This window comes from Pinus tabuliformis, chromosome 7 (assembly GCF_031772625.1).
Source record: "Pinus tabuliformis cultivar Carrire ecotype Pingquan chromosome 7, CPIR1, whole genome shotgun sequence".
NCBI classification, from domain to species: Eukaryota; Viridiplantae; Streptophyta; class Pinopsida; order Pinales; family Pinaceae; genus Pinus; species Pinus tabuliformis.
This window is the reverse complement of record NC_142293.1, coordinates 193,043,373-193,067,802: the sequence shown is the minus strand read 5'-3', so window position 1 is coordinate 193,067,802 and position 24,430 is coordinate 193,043,373. Positions and strand designations below refer to the sequence as shown.

Sequence of the window (24,430 nt, the reverse complement as noted above, 5' to 3'; positions counted from 1 at the left end):
GAAATAGTGCATCAGTCCTAGGTCTTTCATCTCGAACTCAGCAGCAAGCTCCCTCTTACATTGATGAATGAGAGGGTCATCACCTGTCAGGAAGAGGTCGTCCACATATAGCACTAGAATGAGAGGCTTTCCTTCCTCAACCTTAAAGTAAAGGTTTGGATCAGCATTGCTTCGAGTGAAGCCCAGCTTCATCAAGTAACTATCCATCCTCTCATACCAAGCTCTGGGTGCTTGCTTTAACCCATAGAGGGCTTTCTTCAACCTGCAGACATAAGTGTCTCGATCTTGAACTTCAAATCCCAGAGGTTGTTCTACATACACCTCTTCCTTTATTGCACCATGCAGAAAAGCAGTCTTGACATCCATCTGATGAAGACTCCATCCTTGCGTAGCAGCAAGGGCTATGATGGATCAGATGGTGGTATATCGAGCCACAGGTGCAAATATATCGTCATAGTCAATTCCTTCCTTTTGAGAGAAGCCACGGGCAACAAATCTTGCCTTAAACTTTTCAGCACTCCCATCAGATCCATGTTTAATCTTGTAGAGCCATTTAGCGGTGACAACAGATTTGTCCTTCGGTCTCGGGACCACATCCCAGACATCATTCTTCATAATAGCCTCATATTCTTCATGCATAGCATCCTTCCAGACTTGATGCTTGATGGCTTCTTCAAAAGATCCAGGTTCAGATTGTATAATAGTACTCATGGCAGCTAGATACCCTTGGTATCTACACGGCTTCTTGCTTTCTCGGAATGTTCCCCTTGGCGCAGCATGACCCTCAGCATCTTCGAGGGTGTCCCTGAGCCATGATGGCCTCTTTCCTAGAGAAGGGGAAGGATCAATAGGGTCCATTGGCTCTTCAACATCAGGCATAGTCTCATCCTGGGGTTCTTCCAGATTTCCAGGTCTTTCTTCATGGTTTTCTTCAGATCTAGGAAGATCTACTACTTTCTTCAGGGAAGCATCTTCGTCAAAAGTGACATCATGGCTTATCTCTACTTCCCTTTGACCAGGTACATAGACTCTATATGCCTTAGAAGTCTCACTGTAGCCCACAAACATTCCTTTCTTCCCAGTAGCGTCCAACTTACTTCTCTTTTCTTTCGGCACATGAAAATAGACAGGACATCCAAAAATTCTAAAATGTGAGACATCAGGTTTCTTACCAGAGAAAACCTCTTCGGGAGTTTTGGAGTCCAAAGCGGAATGAGGGCATCGGTTTTGAATGTACACAGCAGTATTTGCAGCTTCTCCCCACAGAAACTTTGGAAGACCCTGGTCACATAGCATGGCACGGGCAGCTTCCACAATAGTCCTATTCTTGCGTTCAGCAACACCATTCTGCTCAGGAGTATATGCAGTGGTAGTCTCCCTCTTAATGCCAGCTTCTCTGCAAAAGTCTTTGAACTCATTTGACTCATATTCAGTGCCATTGTCAGTCCTCAAAATCTTGATCTTCTTTCCGGTCATATTTTCCACCAAGGCTTTGAAGGTACGGAACCACATGAAAGCCTCATCCTTCTTCTTCAAGAAGTATATCCAGGTTTTGCGAGAGAAGTCATCAGTAAATGTCATATAGTAAGAACATCCCCCCAGGGATGTTACAGGCAACATACCGGAAAGATCAGAATGGACCAGTTGCAATATCTCAGATGTCTTTGTGACACTTGAGGGGAAAGGTCCCCTTGTATGTTTTCCTTCAGCACAGCCCTTACATACACCTTTATGATTATTTCCAAAATCAGGCATCCCTGTCACCACCTTCCTTGCTTCGGGAAGAGCCTTGTAATGAAGGTGTCCAAATCTTCGGTGCCATAGTTCGGTTTGACGGATAGTATCACAAGTCATAGCTCCCAACGGACTCCCTCCAACCTGGTAGAGTGTACCAACTCTAAAACCAATTGAGATAGCTTCCTTGAATCTCTTCTTCCACATGAGTACCTTTCCATCAGAGAAAGTTACATTGAATCCTTTGTCTTCCATGGCAGATACAGACACAAGGTTCTTCTTCAATTTGGGTACATAGAGTACATTTTGTAGATGGAGGACTTGTCCTTGAGACAAGTGGAGGGTCACAGTCCCGGTCCCTTTCACAGGATAAGTGGCATTATCCCCAAGGGTAATTTCTAGATTAGTATCCCTTTCAACCATGTCAGAAAGTGCTTCCTTGAATCCGGTGATGTGTCTTGAGGCACCACTATCGATTAGCCAGACATCCATAGTGTCGGGCGGAGATGCAGCTGAGAGAGCAGATATTAGAATATACTCATTTCTTTTATCAACAACATTAGACTCCTCATACTTGGTATTTCTGGTCCTTTTAGAAGGTGGATGGTTTCCTTCAAAGTCAGCCTTCCTCTTTCCTTTGGATTTGTCATTTCTTTGATTTCCATTCCTTCGGTTGTTGTTGTTGTCGTCACTATCGGGAGAATTCTTCTGGAAGGGGCATTCTCTAGCATAGTGTCCAGTCCTATGGCAGGTGAAACATTTACCCTTCTTCTTTTGAGTCTTAGTCCTTCCTTTGTCCTTGGAACCACCAGAGTTCTTCTTTCGGGAATGAGCAACATAGGCAGCATTTCTTTCATTATCAAATTCCTTCATCCTTGTTTCTTCTTGCATACATCTAGACAGAAGCTCATCAAAGTTAGGGATGGTATTATTGTTGAGAATGGTAGTTGTGAATACTTGCCATTCATATGGAAGTCCTCCAAGTGCGGTGAGAACCATCTCACGATCAGCGATTGTCTCCCCAATAGCTAGCAGATTGTTCCTGGATTCGGTCAACTTCATAAAGAAAGTTTGAATAGACTCGTCTCGGCCCTTCTTCATATTCTTCAACTTGTTCTTGAGGAATAGCACTTGGTTCACATTGTTTACTCGGAACATAAGTATCAGTTTGTCATACATCTCCTTGGATGTGCCTAGTTCAGATATGTAGGCAACCAGACTCTTATTTATGGATTCCCTGATCAGCAGTTTTGCTATGATTTCTCCCTTCTTATACTTGTGTTTAACAGCAGCAAAGGCATTTGATGGAGGTTCTTGAATCTTCCCTGTCACATGATCTAGGAGATCATGATCTTCTAATTTGAGATCTAATAACATCTTCCAGGCATGGAAGTCATCACTTCCAGTCAGCTTGTCATTCTCCCTGAATTCAAGCTTAGAGGAATCCATTTCCTTCGATGATGATTGCTATAGATAGAGTTTGTCTTCACCTCAGCTCTGATACCATGTAAAGTTTTGTAGATGTTCTATGCTAAGAGCAATTTCACTTTTCTCACAGCAATCATACAAGTAGATAAGCAAAATGCAGATAGAACATATAAGCAGATCTTACAGAAGACAAATCAGAAACAAGAAAAATGTATGTGTTTGTTTCGGCGGTCAACAGGATGCTTCAACCAGCAAAGTCTCCTTTGGTCAGCCAACCCAGCATGTGTCACAACAACCCTCCAACTAGTAGATGAGTCAACCCAAGTCAGTTCTACAAAAGTCAACGCTGTCCTGAAAAGTCAACGCAGGGGCAGCACGCTAAAAGTCAACGCAGCAGCAAAACGGTCAACCCTTTGACCTCGATTTTTGTGCCAAGTAGTATGGCCTTCAAAAATCGAACCTCCCACAAGTTTTCAGCTTGTTTGGACCAAGCGTTGACCAAAGTCAACGCTGGTCAAACTTCTGCGAAACCCTAGCAGCAGAAACCCTAGCAGCAGAAAAATCCTCTTCGTCCTTCCCACGTGTGGCTGAAATTCGTCCTCCAGGTAGCTCGTACTTTAAGGATGAGAGAGGAAGATGTGAGTTGTTTTTTTTGTGATCAAATTCTCTCCAACTTTTCCTGTATATATATATCCATCAATGAGGGTGTGTGACACATCTGTTGGGCATGTGAGCCTACATTACAAAACTGGCTGACCTTTGCACATATAATTTATTAAGAATAATAAATTCAAAATATAAGTTCTGCTCATCGGATTAAGACTATTTTTATATGGATTTTACACCTCTCAGAAAGAGGAATCCAACAAAAATATTAGCCTCTTAATCTGAGCATCAGAACATGGAGTTTGGACCTAGTTGTCCAAATTTAACAATTAGAGTCCTCATTTTGGACCAAGTTGGAGCTTGGAGTTGTTGAGAGGATTGGAGTCATCATTTTGACCAAGTAGGACGTTGGATTTGTTCAAGGTTGGAGCCTTGAAAAGGTCAGAGATTTTGTTGTAGAAGTTGAAGCCTGAAATTGTTGTAAAAGAGGATTGGAGTCCTCACTAATTTTGATCAATACAATTATTTTTGTTCTATCTCTTGTGTTTTGGTTTATCTTGTGATAAAAATCTTAAATGGCATAATATAACAATTAAAAGAAATACTGATTCACCCCCGCTCTTGGTATTTCCAACATTCCCCTGAACCCTGGTTTCTTCCATGGGCATGAGGACATCATCTGCTAGTGCACTGACCCTTTCACAATCAGTGATGACTTCAATGATAATCTTGCCTCTCAGTCCCCTCACTCAGCCTTGAGAGCTAACTCTATAAGATGCTTTTAGCTTTTAGCATTTCTCTTGTACTTATACCGCCTTATAGTTTCTTTTAGTTAGTTAGCTAGATACTTATTTCCTTATGTTTATCTGCTTTTGATAGAGTGGATATAGAAGCTGGTTTAGCATTCCCACTTTGTAATTGCATAAGGTGTATTTGTCGAGTCCCATTTGAACTACTTTTGTGGTCATTTAGTCGTCATTATTTATAACATATTGAAATTTTGAAAAAGCTCTTCAATGAGCATTTTCATTACTTGCCTAATAAATTGATTTCAATTTTGTGATTTGGCTTGATTTTCTACAAGATTTCTTCAAGGAGGATTTGTAATAGGGTTTTAACTATGCTATTTTCTGACTTTGGATAGAGTGTAATTACCTCTATACTAATCGTGGAAAGTGCTATCTGAAAAGAAAGTGTTTGAAATAGAAAAAATTGTGGGGTATCAGTTGAAAATTGTTTTACTTTATTGGATTTGCAGGAATGCATGTGTGAAATTCAATTTTTGACAGGCACCTTCTAAAATTTATAGGCCTTTTTTGGTATACAATACTCACTGCACTTGAATTTATTTCTTGTTTGATGCAGTTAGATTTAACTGTACGTAAAGGTGAATGCAGAGAGGTTCGATTTACCGCAAAAACAGTGAGTACATTTCCCTTTTCTAGATATTAAGTCAAATTTAATGGGAAAAATCATTATTTAAACTAGGAACTCATAGCCCTCTGGAATAAATACAAAAAGTCTAGGTCTGGTCAAGATTCTTTGACTGTGAGAGACCACACTTCTTGAATTTCTGGGAACCTGTATAAGTCTTGGTTTGCAAAATATTCTCTGTTTTTAATTTCTGCGTTACCTGTATGTAACCACCATATGTGCATTAGTTAACTGCAGTAGACCATCTGGACAGAGGACAATGAAATGTTTTATGGATGATTGAAATACTAGAAGGGTTCTTTGTTTTCGAATTATTTATTCTAATCAAGGTGTTGTTCTCATCTCTTTTAGAAACTAGATCTCTGTGTTTGACATGACAATATATAAATATTAGTTTATTTAATTTGAAAAGATAGAAAAGTTCTCATGGTACAAGAACCCATGGTTAATAGAAGAATATAAATTCCAGCTGATTATCATAATTGGAGCTATAAAACCATGCCAAGAAAGAAAAATTGCTGACGTAGGAGAACTGTTAGAGCCCTCAAAGTAAGATCTGTTTACTTGCAATCAATGAGGCTGCAGTTCCCACAATGAACAACATCAGAAATTGTTAATTTTAGGATAACAATGGTATGTTCTATGCTTAAAGCAATTTTACTTCAATTTTCTTTATTAGCCCAAATTCCAATATCATATCCAGTATAGCAATCACATCAACATGATAGTAAAATGCAGATAGAACATAAACAATAACAGTAGAAGACAAGCCAACACAAGAGGACACAAGATATGGCACCAGCCAGGGACACCCAATGTGGGGAAACTCTTGATCAATTTTTCTTATAATTCTTCAAAAGTTCAGCAAAGAGAGAGAGTACAATTTACAATATTCACTTGCCCAAACTGATCAGTGAAAACAGCAGAAACATAAAGCCCTAACCAGAAAGTCAACGCTAGTCAACAGGGCTGAAATTGACCTCCAAAACAGTTTGGTCAACCTTGGTCAACTCGGCCTCCAACATGAAGACAATGCAGCCCAAAACAGTCCAAAAATAACCAGTCAAATCTGGTCAACAAAAGTCAACGCAGCAACCTGAATTAGGGCAGTCAACACTGTTCAACGCAGGGGTCAGACTGCCTCGGTTTTTGTGCCCAGAACAGCAGCCTGCCCAAACAGAAGTCTCCTTCACAAAACTGAAGTCAAACAGGGTCAATGCTGGTCAACGTTGGCCTCTTGAAATTTTGGTCTCCTGAAATTTCGGTCAAATCTGGTCAACGCAACAGCGAGAAAAACCAATCTTTCCTTCTCACGTGTGGAGCGAGAGAAGATGAGTGAGTGAAGTGTGTCCAAATGAGGATGAGGCATCATGTATTTATAGTCTAATGTTGAAGATGAATAGACGTGATTATTGGGCTTCTGACCCTGCATGAGTTCACTGGCCGACCTTGACAATTTGTCCATAATCAAAATAAATTCATAACTTCATTTGTACATGTCAGAATGGGATGATCTTTAGATCAATCCTACACCTCTCGGGGAGAGGAATCCAAGAAAAATATCAGCGACCTCATAAGAGCTGTCCAAAGTGATGTTTGACCCTAGTTGCCAAATTTAACACTCCCTCTCAACTAGGGATAACATCACCTGCCAATCTGTCTGACAATCTATACCATCCCTGTCACTGCTCTGCTCTACTGAACCATGAGGAAAGAAGAAATGATTGAGAATGTATCATACCATTCTCCACAGACTTGAAGTCAATCTCCAATAATAGAGTGTGTCATACCACTCTTAACCGACCCAAAGTCAGTTTCCATTGATCCCAGATCAATATCAACATCCTAGCATAGGGAGTATGGTAGTACACGATACGTCCATTGATAGTACTATGATCCCTATCCTCATTTCCCTACTCATTGGCCAGATGAGAGGTACTTCCCATGAGTACCAAACTGCATGGGTATGATGTGCCAACGAGAGGAGGTGAACCATTCATCCTGCTCATATGCCATAGGGGAAGGTGAGCCACTCAGCTTATGCATATGCCACCATGGGGTATCACAGGGGAAGGTGAACAATTCACCCTGTACACAACGCACCACTAGGGGAGGGTGAGTCACCCTATGGCCACTCATCACTCCAAGAAGTACCCCAAGTCCCCTGGAGCTCCTAGAGCTCAACATCCATCTCATGCAGGACCCTCATAAGAGGGTCTCTCCATGAGTCCAAGTCGTTCACGGAAGGTCAAGAATTTTACCTTCTCGAGGGGCTTCATAAGAATATTAGCGACTTGCTCATCGGTCCCAATAGGATGGAGCCTTATTGCTCACGTTGTACCATATCCTGGATAAAGTGGTACCTAATATCAATATGCTTGGAGCGATCATGAAACACGGGATTCTAAGAAAGACGAATCCCACTCTGGCTGTCACAGAAGATCACGGTGGTATCCAACACATGTCTAAACAACTCACTAAAGAGCTTCTTCAACCAGACAGCTTCACAGGATGCCAAATTAGTAGCAATGTACTTAGCCTCAGCGGTGTTCATCGCGATCGACTTCTGCTTCCTGCTTGTTGACCACTATGTGTCAACGACCCATAGCAGTGCACCTCCTTTTTTCGTAAAAGGAATAGGGTCTGATCGATGTGTTCGTGCCGTACAACTATCATCATCAACTTCATTTCCAAGATGTTATGTAAACCCTTTCTGCATGTGTATAATGTAAATGATCTAAGTAGATCTGTGTCATGTATGTAACGACCTAGGTAAATCTACTTTTCTAGTGACGATCTACATTCTGGGAGGTTTTTTGTCTCACCAATCGATTCTCAGATGGTCGACAGAGTTTTCCTTTAGTCTTACTCCAAAGCCGGAATGGATTTTTTTACTATGACCTTAGGCGAGTCCTAGTGTTCTAGATCGAGTCTATGTAAAAGTGATTTGGGAATAATTCTAACCATTTGGTTAGGTTATTTTATTACAAATTGCTTGGTCTGCTCGATTATATTTGTGTCGCAGAAATGGGTAGTCTATGAGAGTATATTACAAATGGGTTTTATCCCTTGTGATGTAAAAAAAATATGAAAATCATGATGTAACGTGTCTTGAGGGTTGGAAAAATAATTTATCCCCTCATAGGTTAATTAATTAAATTTTCTGGCAAAAATTAATTAAAATTCTAAGCCAAAAATTTAATTAATTATAGGTCCTAGGTAAATTTAAATTCTCCAAAGGCAAAATTCGCTGGTTTTCAAAAATTAAATTTTAAGAGGCCCTGGGGCTAAGGTAAATTAACTATTTTGATAAATTTAAACTTTTGATCTCCGGGGTTAAGTCAAAGTCAAAATTTTAGGGAAATTAACTTAAAAATTTAATTTTTGAGTTGATTAAAATGCATTTAATTGAAAAATTCGAATTTCCCCAAATATTTAAATATTTCGACGGATGAGATTAAAAGGAATTTCAATCTTCATCAACAATCGAAATTGCTTTGACGAGGATCACTCGAATTAGCCGTTGGAGGATTTATCTTTAAATAGAAAGTCATTTGTCAGTCGATCAGATCCGACCTTTGAGTCGTGTGCTTAGCAAGAAGCTCTTGTGTAATCTTTTTCTGGATAGTAAAGAAAGACTTTGGGGTTAAGTTTCACTGGTGTTACTCTTCATAGGAATGCTATAAGATGTGTTGTTTTCATGCATAATTTTATTTAAAGTCATTGATGATAGCTTCTAAAGAGTGATTTGAGTATAGGTATCTTGCTCTGTTGTTGGGGTTTGAATAATAATCTAGATTTTGAACGTAATAGCAGGTATCTCTATTTGTCTGAGTTTTATTATTTTTTTCTCGCTCTATTTTTAATGGCTGGATCAAGTTTTGCAGGGAATCTTGAATTTAGATCCTCGGGCATTAGGGAAAGTTTTTAGTTGGACCAGCCAACTCCCGATCCGTGTTTTTGAGGAGCCCTCGGCCCTCCTTGTCGACCTGCACCAATCCTCATTGTTGCCATCACTCCATCGACCTGCAACAACCGCTGCCATATCCCTCTTCTGTCAAGCCCCTTCAAACGCTGCTTCCTCCGTCGAGTTTTCTTCTGTGCCGTCGCTTCCTGCAAAACCCAAACATTTCAATTATTTATTTATTTTTTATTTACTTCATTTGTATGTGTATGCTTAGGTTTAGGTTTCACCTTTATTTTTTAATTTAATTTTATGTTTATGCATTAGGATTTAGTTAGTTTCCTTTTCCATTTTTAATTTATTATTATTATTATTATTTTTTTCTACTTTGATTAATTTCTAGATTCATTTTTATTTTAAATTTGATTTTTGTTTTGGATTTCTTTTGTTTACTTTAGTTTAGTTTTCTTAATTAATTCAATTTTGTTTTTCTTTACTTGTCGATTTGTTTACTTTTGATTTGATTTGATTTTGATTTCCTTTATTTTTATTTTCATTTTGATTTCATTTAAAAAATTTAAAATTTTTTAAAAACATTAAAAATCTAAAGATTAATTTTTTTCATTTATGTGACTTTAAAATTCCTAAATGAATTAAATCAAAAGAGGATTTACGCTTTCACATTAAATTTTTTAATGTGGCCTATGGCCCATTAAAGTTTCAATCTATTACCCCTTTTTGATTTGTTTTACCTTTGTCACATTAAAAATTTAATCTCTTCATTTTACCACATTAAATTAATTGCTTAAGGGATAATTAAAATTAAAATTTAAAGTTCCTTGATGTCCTTTCGTGGTAAGTGATTTCTCTATTGGCAAGTGCGATTAATGTTTTTTTTGAAAATTATATTGGCTATAGGAGAAAGATAATTAATTCTAGATTGGACTATTGAAGAAAATCATTTTTAATCTAGAATCATTGCTTAGCATTTAATTTTCATAATTCTTCATAGGATTTAATTGCTAGAACATATTGCAGTTTTGGGATTTAATCATCATGATCGTCACTTTCACCACATTTATAAATTGCTCTGGGTAACTTGTTTTTATCTAGTTTATGGTTAATTGAATATAAGACACTAGTCTAAAATCTTTTTTATCTTGTGGTTGTCTTATTTTATTAGATCTATCCATCTCAGTTAACTAGGACTTATTTACATTTGTCAAGTTGTCCATTTTTAAGTCTCCTAGAGCCTGTGTTTCATAGGCTATCCTCATTCATTCACCCCAGGGACTACCCCCGTTGACTTGTCTAGGGGAGAGTCTAAACGGATGGAGTAAGGATTAGAGTGATAACCCTTACTCTGAGCATTGTCACGTGCCTAGACACTGTGCGACAACATTTTTTGGCGTCGTTGTTGGGGATAGAGTTTTTTTGTCCTTGGTTTCCTTGACATTTTTCTAATCATCTCATATTTTCTGCCATTCATTAGCCTGCCAAGCGGCACAACGTTTTTTGGTGCCATTGCTGGTTTCAATGACATTTCCTCACCATTTTCTTATTTCCCATCTCTCATTCGAGCCGGCAAAGCCAACACTTCTTGGCATTGCCACCAAGGACCAATTTACTGGATCTTGGCTTTACGACATTTCATATCATTTTTCTGGCGTTATTTTTTCTTTTCATTTCTCACCATCCTAACTCTCGTCATCTCTCATCTTCACTTTCTGCACCTGGACATTCCGGTTGGTTTCCTGTTTGGGTGGCGACTCCACTTATTCATTTAATCCTAGACAAGGAGCCCTCCCTGAATATCCATCTGCCTCCATCCACTAACTTTTCGGTTTCGCCTTTGGAAACTTTGTGAGAGATTCATGCTCAAGTGGCGACTCCACTTCTTCCATTTCTTACAAGAATTTTTGCTAAAAGTTCGCTTCTTGTAGATGTTTTCATTTTTTTGAGCACGGATCTCCCTCTTTGATATCCATTTGGCCCATTTTTTTCCGTTAATCAGATCATCATGGATTATGACTTGTTTGCTCCTTGTGATTTTACTAATATTCAGGGAGCTCCGCATGGCTATCCTCCTTTTTTTGGTGACACCATCGATGAATTTCCTCCTTTTCAAGGTAACAATGTTTTTACTGTCGAATCTCACCTTCAGAATGTCAGCCTCTGTATAAACAAATGTCTCTCGTATTCTAAATATGAAGATGTGAAGATGAAGATTTTCATTCTTACCTTATCTAGAGATGCTTTGGATTGGTATGTTAATGTCCCTAGTAACACTTTTGATTCTCTACAATCACTCATTGATGCCTTTGAAGATAATTATGGAGATAAAGACAAAGTCAAAGAAAAAGCTGAAGTAAAGAAAACTATAGAAGTTGAAAACGATTTCAAGGAGTTAATTCAAATGGTTAAAGACATATAGTTAAATCGGGCTCAAGTAAGCAAGAATGGAGAAGTTAATCAGGCTCAACTTATTAAAGATATGGAACTTAATCAAGCAACATTAACAACTGATCATGCCAGTGAAATTAATTCTATGCAAAGCAAGTTATTAGCCCTAGAGGAGAAGATGACAATCATGGAATTCAATCATTCAAATCAAGTGATTGCCATGAAAGCAAACTATCAAGAAGAAATAAGTTCGACTTAGAGCAGATTGTCAACTATGGATGAAGAAATGACCATCATGAGATTCGATTATAATAATCAGTTAGGTACCATGCAAGCAAATCATAAGAAAGAGATAAACTATATGCAAAACTGCTTCATGGGGATGAAAGCAAAGAATGATAAAATTATAAAGGACATGGAAGTTGGTCAAATATGTCTTCAAAATAGGTTTTTGACCATGGAGGAAAACCATGCCAAGGAAATCAGTGCTATGAAAGTTGAATGCTTTAACCAGATGGATGCCATAACAATACAGGTAAAAAAATTTTAGCATCAGTCAGAGGATGAAAAAAACAAGGAAACGTCAAGAGATCATAAGTCTCCCTATCTGTTGCAACAAGCTCCATCTTATTATGAGGTCGTTTGTTCCATTGGAAAGTGGCTAATTGAAGGTGACCTGGATAAAATGGGAAATAATAAGAATCATGTTGATGCTCACATAGTTGATCCACCGGTCATAACATATCAACTTCATAAAGAAGCGCAGGTCACAAAAGTCTTGAACATTCTAAATTTTCCATATGAGCGTTTTTCGGATCAAGAAGGAAGTTGTACGCTGACCGCATCATCATCAACATCACAACTTGCCCCAAAGAAAAGGCGTAAGAGAAAGAGAACGAGAAAGCGGTTTGATCCATCTGATGGCCACAAGTAACTTGATTTTCGGATAGGAAAAAGTCCTAGAGTGTGTAGGATTGGACGTGGCACATATGAGAAACAACCAATAGATTTGCCTGAAAGCAGAAAAATGCTCAACATGCACTACATTGAACGCATCTGATGCCATGGGGCATCCTTTGTATTGTATTCCTAACCCTACACCGCTTTATTTTAGTATTTTATTTTGTAGGTAGATGTTTTTCATGTTATTAGGATAGTTAATAAATGAAGAGCTTATATCTTAACTATGCTTAACGTTATATGATGATTTTTGGATGGACGCTACTTATGTTATATTGTGTGTTGCATGGATGCAGATTCTCGATTCTCACATTCCTCCGGTGTAACAACGTGTCCCCAAGTAGAGCCAGATGTTGACCACAACGTGTCAACGACCCATAGTAGTACACCCCCTTTTTTCGTAGAAGGGATAGCCTCTGATTGATGTGTTCATGCTATACAACTATCATCATCAGCTTCACTTCCAAGATGTTATGTAAACCCTTTTTGCATGTGTATAATGTAAATGATCTCAGTAGATCAGTGTCATGTATGTAACGACCTAGGTAAACCTACTTCTCTAGTGACAATCTACATTCTGGGAGGATTTTTGTCTCACCGTTCTATTCTCGGATGGTCGACAGAGCTTTCCTTCAGTCTTACCCGAAAGCCGGAATGGATTTTGTCACTGGGATCTTAGGCGAGTCCTATTGTTCTAGCTCGAGTCTATGTAAAAGTGATTTGGGAATAATCCTAACTATTTGGTTAGGTTATTTTATTACAAATTGCTTGGTCTGCTGGATTATATAAGTGTCGCAGAAATGGGTAGTTTGTGAGGGTATATTACAAATGCGTTTTTTTCGTTGTGATATAAAAAAATTATGAAAATCATGGTGTAAAGTGTCTTGAGGGTTGGAAAAATAATTTATCCCCTCATAGGTTAATTAGTTATATTTTTTGACAAAAAATTAATTAAAATCCTAAGCCAAAAATTTAATTAATTCTAGGTCCTAGGTAAATTTAAATTCTCCAAAGGCAAAATTTGTCGGTCCTTAAAAATTAAATTTTAAGAGGCCCAGGGACTAAGGTAAATTAATTATTTTGATAAATTTTAAACCTTTGATCCTTGGGGTTAAGTCAAAGTCAAAATTTTGGGGAAATTAACTCAAAAATTTAATTTTTGAGTTAATTAAAATGCATTTAATTGAAAAATTCGAATTTCCCCAAATATTTAAATATTTCGACGGATGGGATTAAAAGAATTTTAATCTTCATCAACGGTTGAAATTGCTTTGACGATGATCACTCGAACTAGCGGTTGGAGGATTTATCTTTAAATATGAAGTCATTTGTCAGTCGATCAGATCCAACCTTTGAGTTGTGTGCTTAGCAAGAAGATCTTGTGTAATCTTTTTCTGGATAGTAAAGAAAGACTTTGGGGTTAAGTTTCACTGGTATTACTCTTCATGGGAATACTATAAGATGTGTTGTTTTCATGTTTAATTTTTTCTAAAGCCATTGAAGATAGCTTCTAAAGAGTGATTTGAGTACGAGTATCTTGCTCAGCTATTGGGGTTTGAATAATAATCTAGATTTTGAACGTAATAGCAGGTATCTCTATTTGTATGAGTTTTATTATTATTTTCTTGCTCTATTTTTAATGGATGGATCGAGTTTTGCAGGGAAATCTTGATTTTAGATCTTCAGGTGTTAGGGGAAGTTTTTAGTTCGATCTCTGATCTGTGTTTTCTGAGGAGCCTAGTAAAATTAATCCCAAACTTATCATAAATTTTTTTTGTTGGTGATGCACGAAGGGTTTCATGTTAGCACTTCCTTAAAATTTAAAAATTTATTTTTTGTTGGGGAAATTGATAGATCTGGCTATTGAGAGCCTTAGATTATCAAATTTGGGAGCGGAGTTGGACTCATACTCTTTAGATCTGATAGATCTACCATTCTTGTGCATAACTCTGTAAATTTTGTAATTATTTTTCTAACGTGGGTTTTTTTTGGGTTTTAGTTTTTATCATTGTATATATTGTTTGGGTGTTTTCTTGTTATTGTGCAACTACAAATCTGAAGAAGAAATTTGTGTGGAGTCCAGATGTAGGCCTTGGAGGGTAGATCCGGATCTCTGGGGTTTTATCAACATAATTTTCCAGGGATATTATTTAGATTTTTTGCAATCCAAAGTTTTAAATCTGGAAATTTTCATGAGGGTTTCACGGATAAATATGAGGTAGAAGCATATCATTTTAAAATAAGATTTTCTAAGAAAATTTCTTGTTTTTTTTGGCTACCATTTTTCTCCTGTCTGCTGCCATATTAAGCTTCCATTTTCTGCTGCGTTCTTCTCCATCGAAAAATTTCGAATTTTTTTTGTTATCTGCTTTTTGGGGTTTCTAGAAAATTCGAATCCCTTCTGCAGCTCCTTGTCTTCGCTACCTTAAATCACTGGTGTGGTTGTTCTTCCTTTTCACTGCGGCCCTAGCTTCGCCCTCATCCTCCTGCCATCTTTCTTCCTGCAAAAAAAACGAGTGCCAAACCCCTGCTCGCAGTCTTTCCCTCTTCCACGCTGCCATACCTGCGTTTTACCTCCTTAGCTTTTGCCGGCTCATCTCCTCGTAGCTCTCAGCCCTCCTCGTCAACCTGCGCCAGTCCTCATTGCTGCCCTCTCACTGTCCCTTCCTCTGCATTGAGAACTCCTTCCGTCTCTTAGCCCGTTGCTCCTCCCTCATTGTGGCTCCCTTCTTGATGCACTCCAAACGTTGTCCATTCTCCATTGCCATCGATCCATCGACCCGCAACAACCGCTACCATATCCCTCTCCTCTGTCGAGCCCTTTCAAACACTGCTTCCTCCGTCGAGTTTTCTTCTCTGTCGTTGCTGCTTGCAAAACCCAAACATTTCGTTTTTTTTTTTTTTTTTATTTACTTCATTTGTATGTGTATGCTTAGGTTTAGGTTTCACCTTTATTTTTTAATTTAATTTTATGTTTATGCATTATGGTTTTGTTAATTTCCTTTTTCATTTTTTTTTTTGTAACTTTGATTAATTTCTAGATTCATTTTTATTTTAAATTTGATTTTTGTTTTGGATTTCTCTTGTTTACTTGAGTTTAGTTTTCTTAATTAATTCAATTTTATTTTTCTTTACTTTTCGATTTGTTTACTTTTGATTTGATTTTATTTTGATTCCTTCCCTTCTATTTTCATTTTTTATTTTGATTTTGATTTCATTTAAAAAATTTAAAAAATATAAAAATATAAAAAATATTTTTTTCATTTATGTGACTTAAAAATTCCTAAAAGAATTAAATCAAAAGAGGATTTGCATTTTCACATTAAAATTTTTAATGTGGCCTATGGCCCATTATAATTTCAATCTATTAACCCTTTTTGATTTGTTTTACTTTTGTCACATTAAAAATTTAATCTCTTCATTTTATCACATTAAATTAATTGTCCAAGAGATAATTAAAATTCAAATTTAAAGTTTTTTGGTGTCCTTTCGTGGTAAGTTATTTCTCTATTGGCGAGTGCGATTAATGTTTTTTTTTTGAAAATTATATTGGCTATAGGAGAAAAATAATTAATTCTAGATCTGGGTTATTGAAGAAAATCATTTTTAATCTAGAATCATTGCTTAGCATTCAATTTTCATAATTCTTCATGGGATTTAATTGCTAGAATATATTGCAGTTTTGGGCATTTACATTTAATCATCATGATCGTCACTTTCGCCACATTTATAAATTACTTTGGGTAACTTGTTTCTATCTAGTTTATGGTTAATTGAATATAAGGCACTGGTCTAAAATCATTTTTATCTTGTGGTTGTGTCTTATTTTATTAGATCTATCCATCTCAGTTAACTAGGACTCATTTACATTTGTCAAGTTGTCCATCTTTAAGTCTCCTAGAGTCTGTCTTTCACAAGCTATCCTCATTCGTTCACCCAAGGGACTACTGCCCTTGACTTGTCTAGGAGAGAGTCTAAACGGAGTGAGTAAGTATTAGAGTGATAACTCTTACTCTGAGCATTGTCGCGGTGCCTAGACACTTTGTGCGACAACACTGCTCATCCATGATATCGAAGTAGAACCTAGAGAGCAGCAACATCCAGATGTGCTTTTAAGATCCACCACACTGCTAGCCTAGTCTGCAACAGAGTAACCATGGAGCCTCACATTCCCAGCAGTGTATCTTAGTCCATAAGTGATTGTGCCCCGAAGATATATCATGAGATTCTTGATAGCAATCCAATGTATGTGATGGGGCTCGACCATAAACTGATTCAATATATTCACTGCAAAACATATGTGCGGATAGAAGTTCACCAAGAATATCAGGGCCCCCACGAGTTGATGATACTTAGAAGGATTTCCCAAATCGGGTCTAACAACACTTCCGCATCACTTCTTGAAGTTAAGTTCCACCGGATTAGTCATGGACTTGCAGTCCACCATCCCAAATCTTTCAAGTATATTCACAATATATTTTCATTGAGAAAGGAAAATCTCACCTGGCTTTTGCCAGACCTCCAACCCTAGGAAGTAATGCATCAATCCTAGGTCCTTCATCTCGAATTCAGAAGCCAACTCCCTCTTACATTGATGAATAAGAGGGTCTGCACCTGTCAGAAAGAGATCGTCCACATAGAGTACCAAGATGAGAGGTCTATCATTCTCAACCTTAAAGTAAATGTTTTGATGAACTTCACTTCTTGTAAATCCTAGCTGCATCAGATAACTATTGATCCTCTCATACCAAGCCGGGGTGCTTGCTTCAACCCATAGAGGGCTTTCTTCAACCTGCATACATGTGTCTGACGATCTTGAACTTCAAACCCCTCAGGTTGTTCCACATAGACTTCCTTCTTAAGTGAACCATGCAAGAAGGTAGTCTTGACATCCATCTGGTGTAGATTCCATCCTTGAGAGGCAGTGAGGGCTATAATCGAACAGGTGGTGGTGTAGCGGGCCACTGGTGCAAATATCTCATCATAATCTACACCTTCCTTTTGAGAGAAGCTTCTTGCAACGAATTTGGCCTTGAACTTTTCAGCACTTCCATCAACTCCATGCTTGATCTTGAAGAGCCATTTTGAGGTGACAACAGATTTGTCTTGGGGTCTAGGGACCACATCCCAGACATCATTCTTCGTAATTGAGTCGTACTCTTTGTTCATAGCATCCTTCCATACTTGTTGCTTCACAGCTTCTTCGAATGAGCAAGGTTTAGACTGAATAATGGTGCTCATAGCAGTTAAGTACCCTTGGTACCTATTAGGCTTCTTGCTTTCACAAAATGTCCCCCACAGTGCAACATGTCTCTTGGCATCTTCAAGAGTTTCCCTCAGCCATGAGGGTCTCCTTTTGGAGGAGGAGGGCTCATGAGGAGGAGGCTCAATGGGATCCATCGGTTCTTCAACATCGGGTATCGGCTCATCGTGCGAATCTCCCCGATTTCTTGCATCTGCTTCTTTGTCCTTCGTTGGAATAGGAAGGCTACTAATCTTCCTTAGGGAAACATCCTCATCAAAGGTGACATCATGACTCAACTCTACTTCTCTTTGACTAGGCACATAGATTCTATATGCCTTAGAAATTTCACTATAGCCCACCAAAAATATATGGGGCCACCAAAAATTCTAAAGTGAGAAACATCAGGTTTCTTATTGGTGAAAACTTCTTCAGGAGTCTTGGAGTCCAATGCTTAATGAGGGCATCTATTTTGAACATACGCGACAATGTTTGCACCTTCAGCCCATAAGAACTTCGGAAGAATTTGATCATGAAGCATGGCATAAGTGGCTTCTACGATAAAATGGTTCTTCCTTTCAACAACACCATTTTGCTCAAGAGTATATGCGGTAGTAGTCTCCCCCTTAATGCCAGCTTCTCTACAATAATCTTTGAACTCATTTGATTTGTATTTGGTTCATTTATAGGTCTTCAATATTTTGATCTTCTACTTGGTTTGATTTTCGACCAAAGCTTTGAAAGAACGAAACCATGAGAATACTTCGTCCTTCTTCTTCAAGAAATATATTCAAGTCTTGTGAGAGAAATCATCTACAAAGGTTGCATAATATAAGTATCCTCTCAATGAGTTCACGAGCATTGCACCAGATAGATCAGAATGGATCAATTGCAATATGTTAGTAGTCTTGCTATCACTTGAGGGGAATGGTCCCCTTGTATGTTTTCCTTCGGCACATCTCTGACATCATTGAGCAATTATACACAAATTTTTTTAACAGTAATGCAACAAAAACAGTAAGATCATAAAGAGTCAACCATGCATAATAGAGACAACAAAATTTTTCTTGGGAAACCCAAACTTGGGAGAAAACCCAACAACTCTTCTTCTAGGAGAATTTTTTTCAACAATGTTTACAAATCCAAATTGTCTATAAATCTATGCCAAAAATCTAAGTCCAAACTAAAGTCAAATTTGTCCTCTATCTGCTCCCATGCGTGGCTAATATAGAAGAGAGAATTTGACATTTAATATTGAAGAAACAACTTGCGTGGGTTGTTGTGGTTTAGCAGGTGGGAGTCTACCCTATCAAAACTACGTTCAGGTCGCTTTGGGTTTTGCCAACTACACCCGGAGCAAGAAATTCTAGAAATCTATCCACAACGGCCTGCATCGCCACCACCACCCGCTGTTTTCTTGCCTGCTGCCATTGCTGTTCGCCGTCACCTCGTCCATCTGCCACCCTGCCGTCACCGCTGTCTGCTGCCACCTCGTCCATCTGCCCCTTCTCCCTCTCTGTAGTGTTGACCTCGTGCATCGCCACCACCACTCGCTGTTTCCCTGTCTACCGTCACCGCTGTCTGCCGTCACCCGTCCAGCTCCGTCCCTTCTCCCTCTCCGCACAGTTGACCTCGTCCATCCGCCCTTTCAACCAATAATGGTGTTAGAGAATCTAGGGCAAAGTAGTGTTGTGATGATTCTCTGAGACTTGATAACAATTTGTGAATTCTTTTTACTTTTTCTTAGTTAGCTTATACTTCTTCTTCTTCTTATTAGTGCATATGTGTGTGCTTCATCAAATTGATACCAAAGCAAAATAACAAGAACACAAAATTTGGTTCTCTGCTAGGGACAAACCCTCTCCACTCTTGAGAGGGAAACCCTTTGTAAGTTTTCTCTTATTGAAGCTTTTTATTTGAACAACTGCGAAACCCTAGACCCTTGACTAAGATCTACTCCAAGCATGAGTCAAATCCTTCCTCTTTCTGCACTGCCACTTCCGACACATCTTCTGGTACTTCTTCTGACACTTTGTCTTCCAGCACTTTGTCTTCTAGGTTAGGATATCCTAGAATATTAGGGTTCCTTTTCTTCGTTATAAGGAGATCCTTCTTTGCTATCCGTAGGAGACCTTGTGGACCCAACTGCTCATTTGAAATAGGCCTCTTATGCTGTTACCCTAAACTATTGTCAAGCCCTTCTTGCACCTCACACGTGTGACTGTTGTAGCCTCCTTTTCTTCTTTGTTGGAGTGCCCTTCTTCCTTGCTTGAAGGTCTTTCTTCTACGTTAGTGTAGTAGGCCTTGTAGGCCTAGTTTCTTCCTTGTTCCTTCACTGCCCTAACAAACTTTTTATCCACCTTTACTTGGCTGTCCTTCTTCCCTTTTGTCACCTCCTTTCCTGTGGATTTCAGAGCTTGAGTATATGTGCCCGAACGAGGAGTGGAAAACCTCTATTTATAGAGGTCTCTCCCTTCTCTCTCAAACCAACATCACTGTTTGTTAGGCTGACTTAACTGTCTTTTAGGCCGACTTGACAGTTGCATTATATTTCACATTTATTCATTGTTTTTGCTGCTTGTAGACTTCGTTGGAGCTAGGAGAGGATTTGACTATGCTTGGAGTTATCTCCTTGACCTTGTATGATGACTTACATGATGTAACATGCCTTCAAAGTGTCTTTTCATAATTACATTTTGACTTTGACTCTCTAGAAGCGCTTCAAAATGTGCTTAACCTATTTTCAATAAGCAAGAAACTCATTGACAAATAATACAAAAAATAATTTCTCTTTTCTTCAATAAGTACAATTATCAAAATTACATATATGAAGACCGAACCTAGTTACATCTTCTCCAACACTCCCTCTTAACTAGGGATGTATTCAAACAACATTACAAGGTGTTTAGCAATTTTCAACCTTGAAGAATTCACATAAGAGAAACTGGATTGGCAATCCATCTGTTATAGCATCATATTCATTAGCATTGTCATAGTGCAAGGCCTTGACTAACAACACCATCTCTTTACGATACCATGAGCTACAATGCTGGCGAGACCAATTATTTGTAGACACCTTCATCATTGTCTTTCAAGGTACATACCCACTCGTGTGTTCTAGAGTATGACCTTCTAGGACTTTTCTTATCTTGGGTTCCCAGCCCTCAAAGAATATCGGTCCTCTTGCCTACTCTTATCTTGGATGCCCTACACATCCTCAAAGAGTATCGGATGCCAGATGATTACCTAATCCTCCCATTCTTTCTTCCCAAATGAAGACAAGAATATCGTGTCTATCTTGTGTTTACATTTCCATTTATGGCCTTCATCTAGACTTATGGCTGTTAGTCCTACATGACCCATGACATGAAAAACACAATAGTCACTCCTTTGTAATCAGGGGTGATTCAAAACTCCCTCTTGATTAGGGATTTGTCAGAGCTCCCTCTTAACTGGGGACTCTTTCCTTCATCAACAACTTCTTTTTCTTGGGTTCTTCAGCTGCATGATCTCTTTCCTTTCTTGATGTCATGAAGTCTTCGATCGAACTTCTTCTTAGTAGGCTACCATCCATCCATCACTTTCCTTCTTGGTTAGTCATGTCATTGCTTCGTGGAAAGTGACTATCAGGTTCTTCTTGTCATCTTGACTACTCCTTTGTCATCTTGTCCATGCTTCAGAATGCACTCCTCATGGATGCTCCATCGTACTTGCTAGGTTATTTGTTTTGACCCAGTAGCCAATCATGACTTCATCCTGATATTGCTTCAACATTGCTTTTCCTTTTGTTGGATGGCTTCTCCATCACGACATCTTCATAGAGTAGAGTCAGTTCTCTGGACCTTTTATATCTCCAAGGCCTTCATAGGTGTCAAGGGTCCTTTCTTCCTTCATCAGAGTTATCCTGCCTTCTTTCGGGAGATATCTTTCAAGGCATTTTGTCAGATAGTGATTCTCGATGATCATGGTGTTCTTCACATGCTTGATCTCTTTCTTTATTTGCTTCTTCTCAGATAGATCGGTCAACCACCTAGTGCTTCTTGTGGAAGCATTCCTTCATCCCTGCTTTCTGGACTTGTCAGCATTTCTTCTTGCTTCTTAGTCAAAAATCTTATGCTCCTTATGTGAGCATGTTCTTTTGTTGACCTTCATTGCATCATGGTACATGCCTTCGAGCATGTTCTTGGTGAAAGAGATCCTTTCGTGCTTGATCATGTTATATAACTATACCCATGAATCAATAATATACAAATGATGACATGACTTAAATTTTGATGCATACATACCTCATCTTGGTCCTCCTTTACATTCTTTGGTGTAGCCCTTCTTGCTTCATCTTAGCCTACCTGCATATTATCCCTTTTCTTGAATCCCATGAGTGGGATTCCCAATGAGACATCTGCCTTGGTTCATGAACCTTCTCTTGAAGATTCCATCATAGGATCTTAAAGTTCCTCGCCTTGCAAATGTTTCCTACCTTTTATGATTTAGGTCTTCTAAGTTTCTTATCATGATCAGGTTTTCTTCCATCATATATGAGGTCCTATTCTAGGTATGCTCCTTCTACATGAATATCTCTGAGCTATATTTGCCATGCTCCCATATTCTAGAAGATATTTCTACTTATGCATTTTTGTTCTTCTCATAAATGCTACATCTAAATGAGTGTCTAGAACTCCATGTACATCATGCTGCTAGATCCTAGAGTGTGATTCTAGCCATGCAATTTAGATTATTTCTACATGCTCCTATTCTACTCAAAACTTTGAAAGAAGTCTAAAAGAAAAGAGTTTGACCTAGTCATAGTAGAGATCTGGAGGATCTTCCTTCTTTTGCTTCTTTCCTTCGTCTTCCACCTCTTGAGTTATATGAGCTTCTTCTCTCTTTCTCTTGTTGTTGTTGTCCTTCTTAGGCTTGGGACAATTCCTTTTTGTAGTGTCCATATTCTTAGCATCCAAAACATTGGATCTTGGACATGTCTTTGTTATTTGTTCTTCGTGGACCAAACTTGCCAAATTTACCCTTTCTTTTGGCCATGGTAGCAAATGCTTGCTCCTTTGATCCCACATCTTCTTTCGCCTTAAGTCTAGTCTCCTCTGTTCTGCATAGAGACCACATATCACTGAGAATGGTTACTTCCTTCTTGGCATAAATGCTTGATGTGAAGTTTCCCCACTCCTCAAGTAGAGCATTGATTACAACAATTGTCATCTCTCTGTCAGACATGACTTCCCCAAACTCTTGAAGTTGATCTCTCATCTCAGATATTTTCATGAAGTAGGGAGCTATTCCTTCCTTTGTTATCTTCATCTTGTATAATTCATTCCTCAGAGATAATACTTCTTCGGTGTTGGATTCCGCAAATAGCTCTACCAACTTATCAAAAATTTCTTTTGATGTCTCAAACTTGGGGACATAGGGAATGAGAGAGTCCTTGACTGATTCTATCAGAATCCTTTGAGCTCTTGTGTCATCCTTATTGTACTTGGCTAAGGCTTGAGTCTGTTCCTTAACAGGGACAATGATGTTTCCCTTGACATATTCTAGGAGCTCATTCTCCTTGAGAAGTAGATCAGTCCTCTTCTTCCGTGCAAGAAAGTTATTGGTGCCTGCAAATTTATTGCTTTCCTTGCAAAAAGACATTGATGTATATTCAGAAGGGAACATATACTTGATATATTTTGAGATTTGATGGATTTGCTTCCTCCTTGAAAGCTTGATGGCTTGTCTTCCTTGGATCTTGATGTCCTTCAAGTTGCTTTCTTCAAGTGGACTTGCTTGGTGATGAGGTGTGCTTGAAGACTTGTAGCTTGATGTGAATATGCTCTTCTTTGGTAGGTGTCGTTATAATAAGGCTCTTCTTCTAGCTTTGTAGCCTTCCTTGATGAACGATGAGTTGTAGACCCTTCTTGTTCTTGAGCCTTCTACACTTGATGCTTCAACTTTGTAGATGCTTGAGTGTTCTTGAGTTTCCCTTTCCTTGATGTGTCACTTTCGCTCTGTTACCATGTTACAAAATCTAGGGCAAAGTAGTGTTGTGATGATTCTCTGAGACTTGATAACAATTTGTGAAGTCTTTTTACTTTTTCTTAGTTAGCTTATACTTCTTCTTCTTATTAGTGCATATGTGTGTGCTTCATCAAACTGCTACCAAAACAAAATAACAAGAACACAGAATTTGGCTCTCTGCCAGGGACAAACCCTCTCCACTCTTGAGAGGGAAACCCTTTGTAAGTTTTCTCTTATTAAAGTTTCTTATTTGAACAACTGCCAAACCCTAGACCCTTGATTAAGATCTCCTCCAAGCATGAGTCAAATCCTTCCTCTTTCTGCACTGTCACTTCCGACACATCTTCCGGTACTTCTTCCAACACTTTGTCTTCTAGGTTAGGATACCCTAGAATATTAGGGCTCCTCTTCTTCGTTATAAGGAGATCCTTCTTTGTTGTCCTTAGGAGACCTTGTAGACCCAACTGCTCATCCGAAATAGGCCTCTTATGCTGCTGCCCTAAACTGTTGTCAAGCCCTTCTTGCACCTCGCACGTGTGATTGTTGTAGCCTCCTTTTCTTCTTTGTTGGAGTGCCCTTCTTCCTTGCTTGAAGGTCTTTCTTCTACACTAGTGTAGTAGGCCTTGTAGGCCTAGTTTCAGCCTCAACCAAGGGTGGATGTGTGACTGTAGTTTTCTGCTGCCCTAGCCGCAGGAACAACTTCAGATTTC

The 24,430-nt window shown here is 38.6% G+C and overlaps 1 protein-coding gene across 2 annotated transcripts in view; it reads left to right on the top strand.

Moving 5' to 3' along the window:
• LOC149246511 (uncharacterized) overlaps positions 1-24,430 on the top strand; it is a 246,158-nt gene that overhangs the window by 131,693 nt on the left and 90,035 nt on the right. The window contains exon 5 of one of the 2 annotated variants that reach the window (XM_089457955.1): positions 5,134-5,190. The exons of the other annotated variant lie outside the window; for it this stretch is intronic. Coding sequence (XP_089314081.1) covers positions 5,134-5,190 — 57 coding nt within the window. The remainder of the gene's footprint in view (positions 1-5,133; positions 5,191-24,430) is intronic. 2 annotated transcript variants of the gene reach the window in all.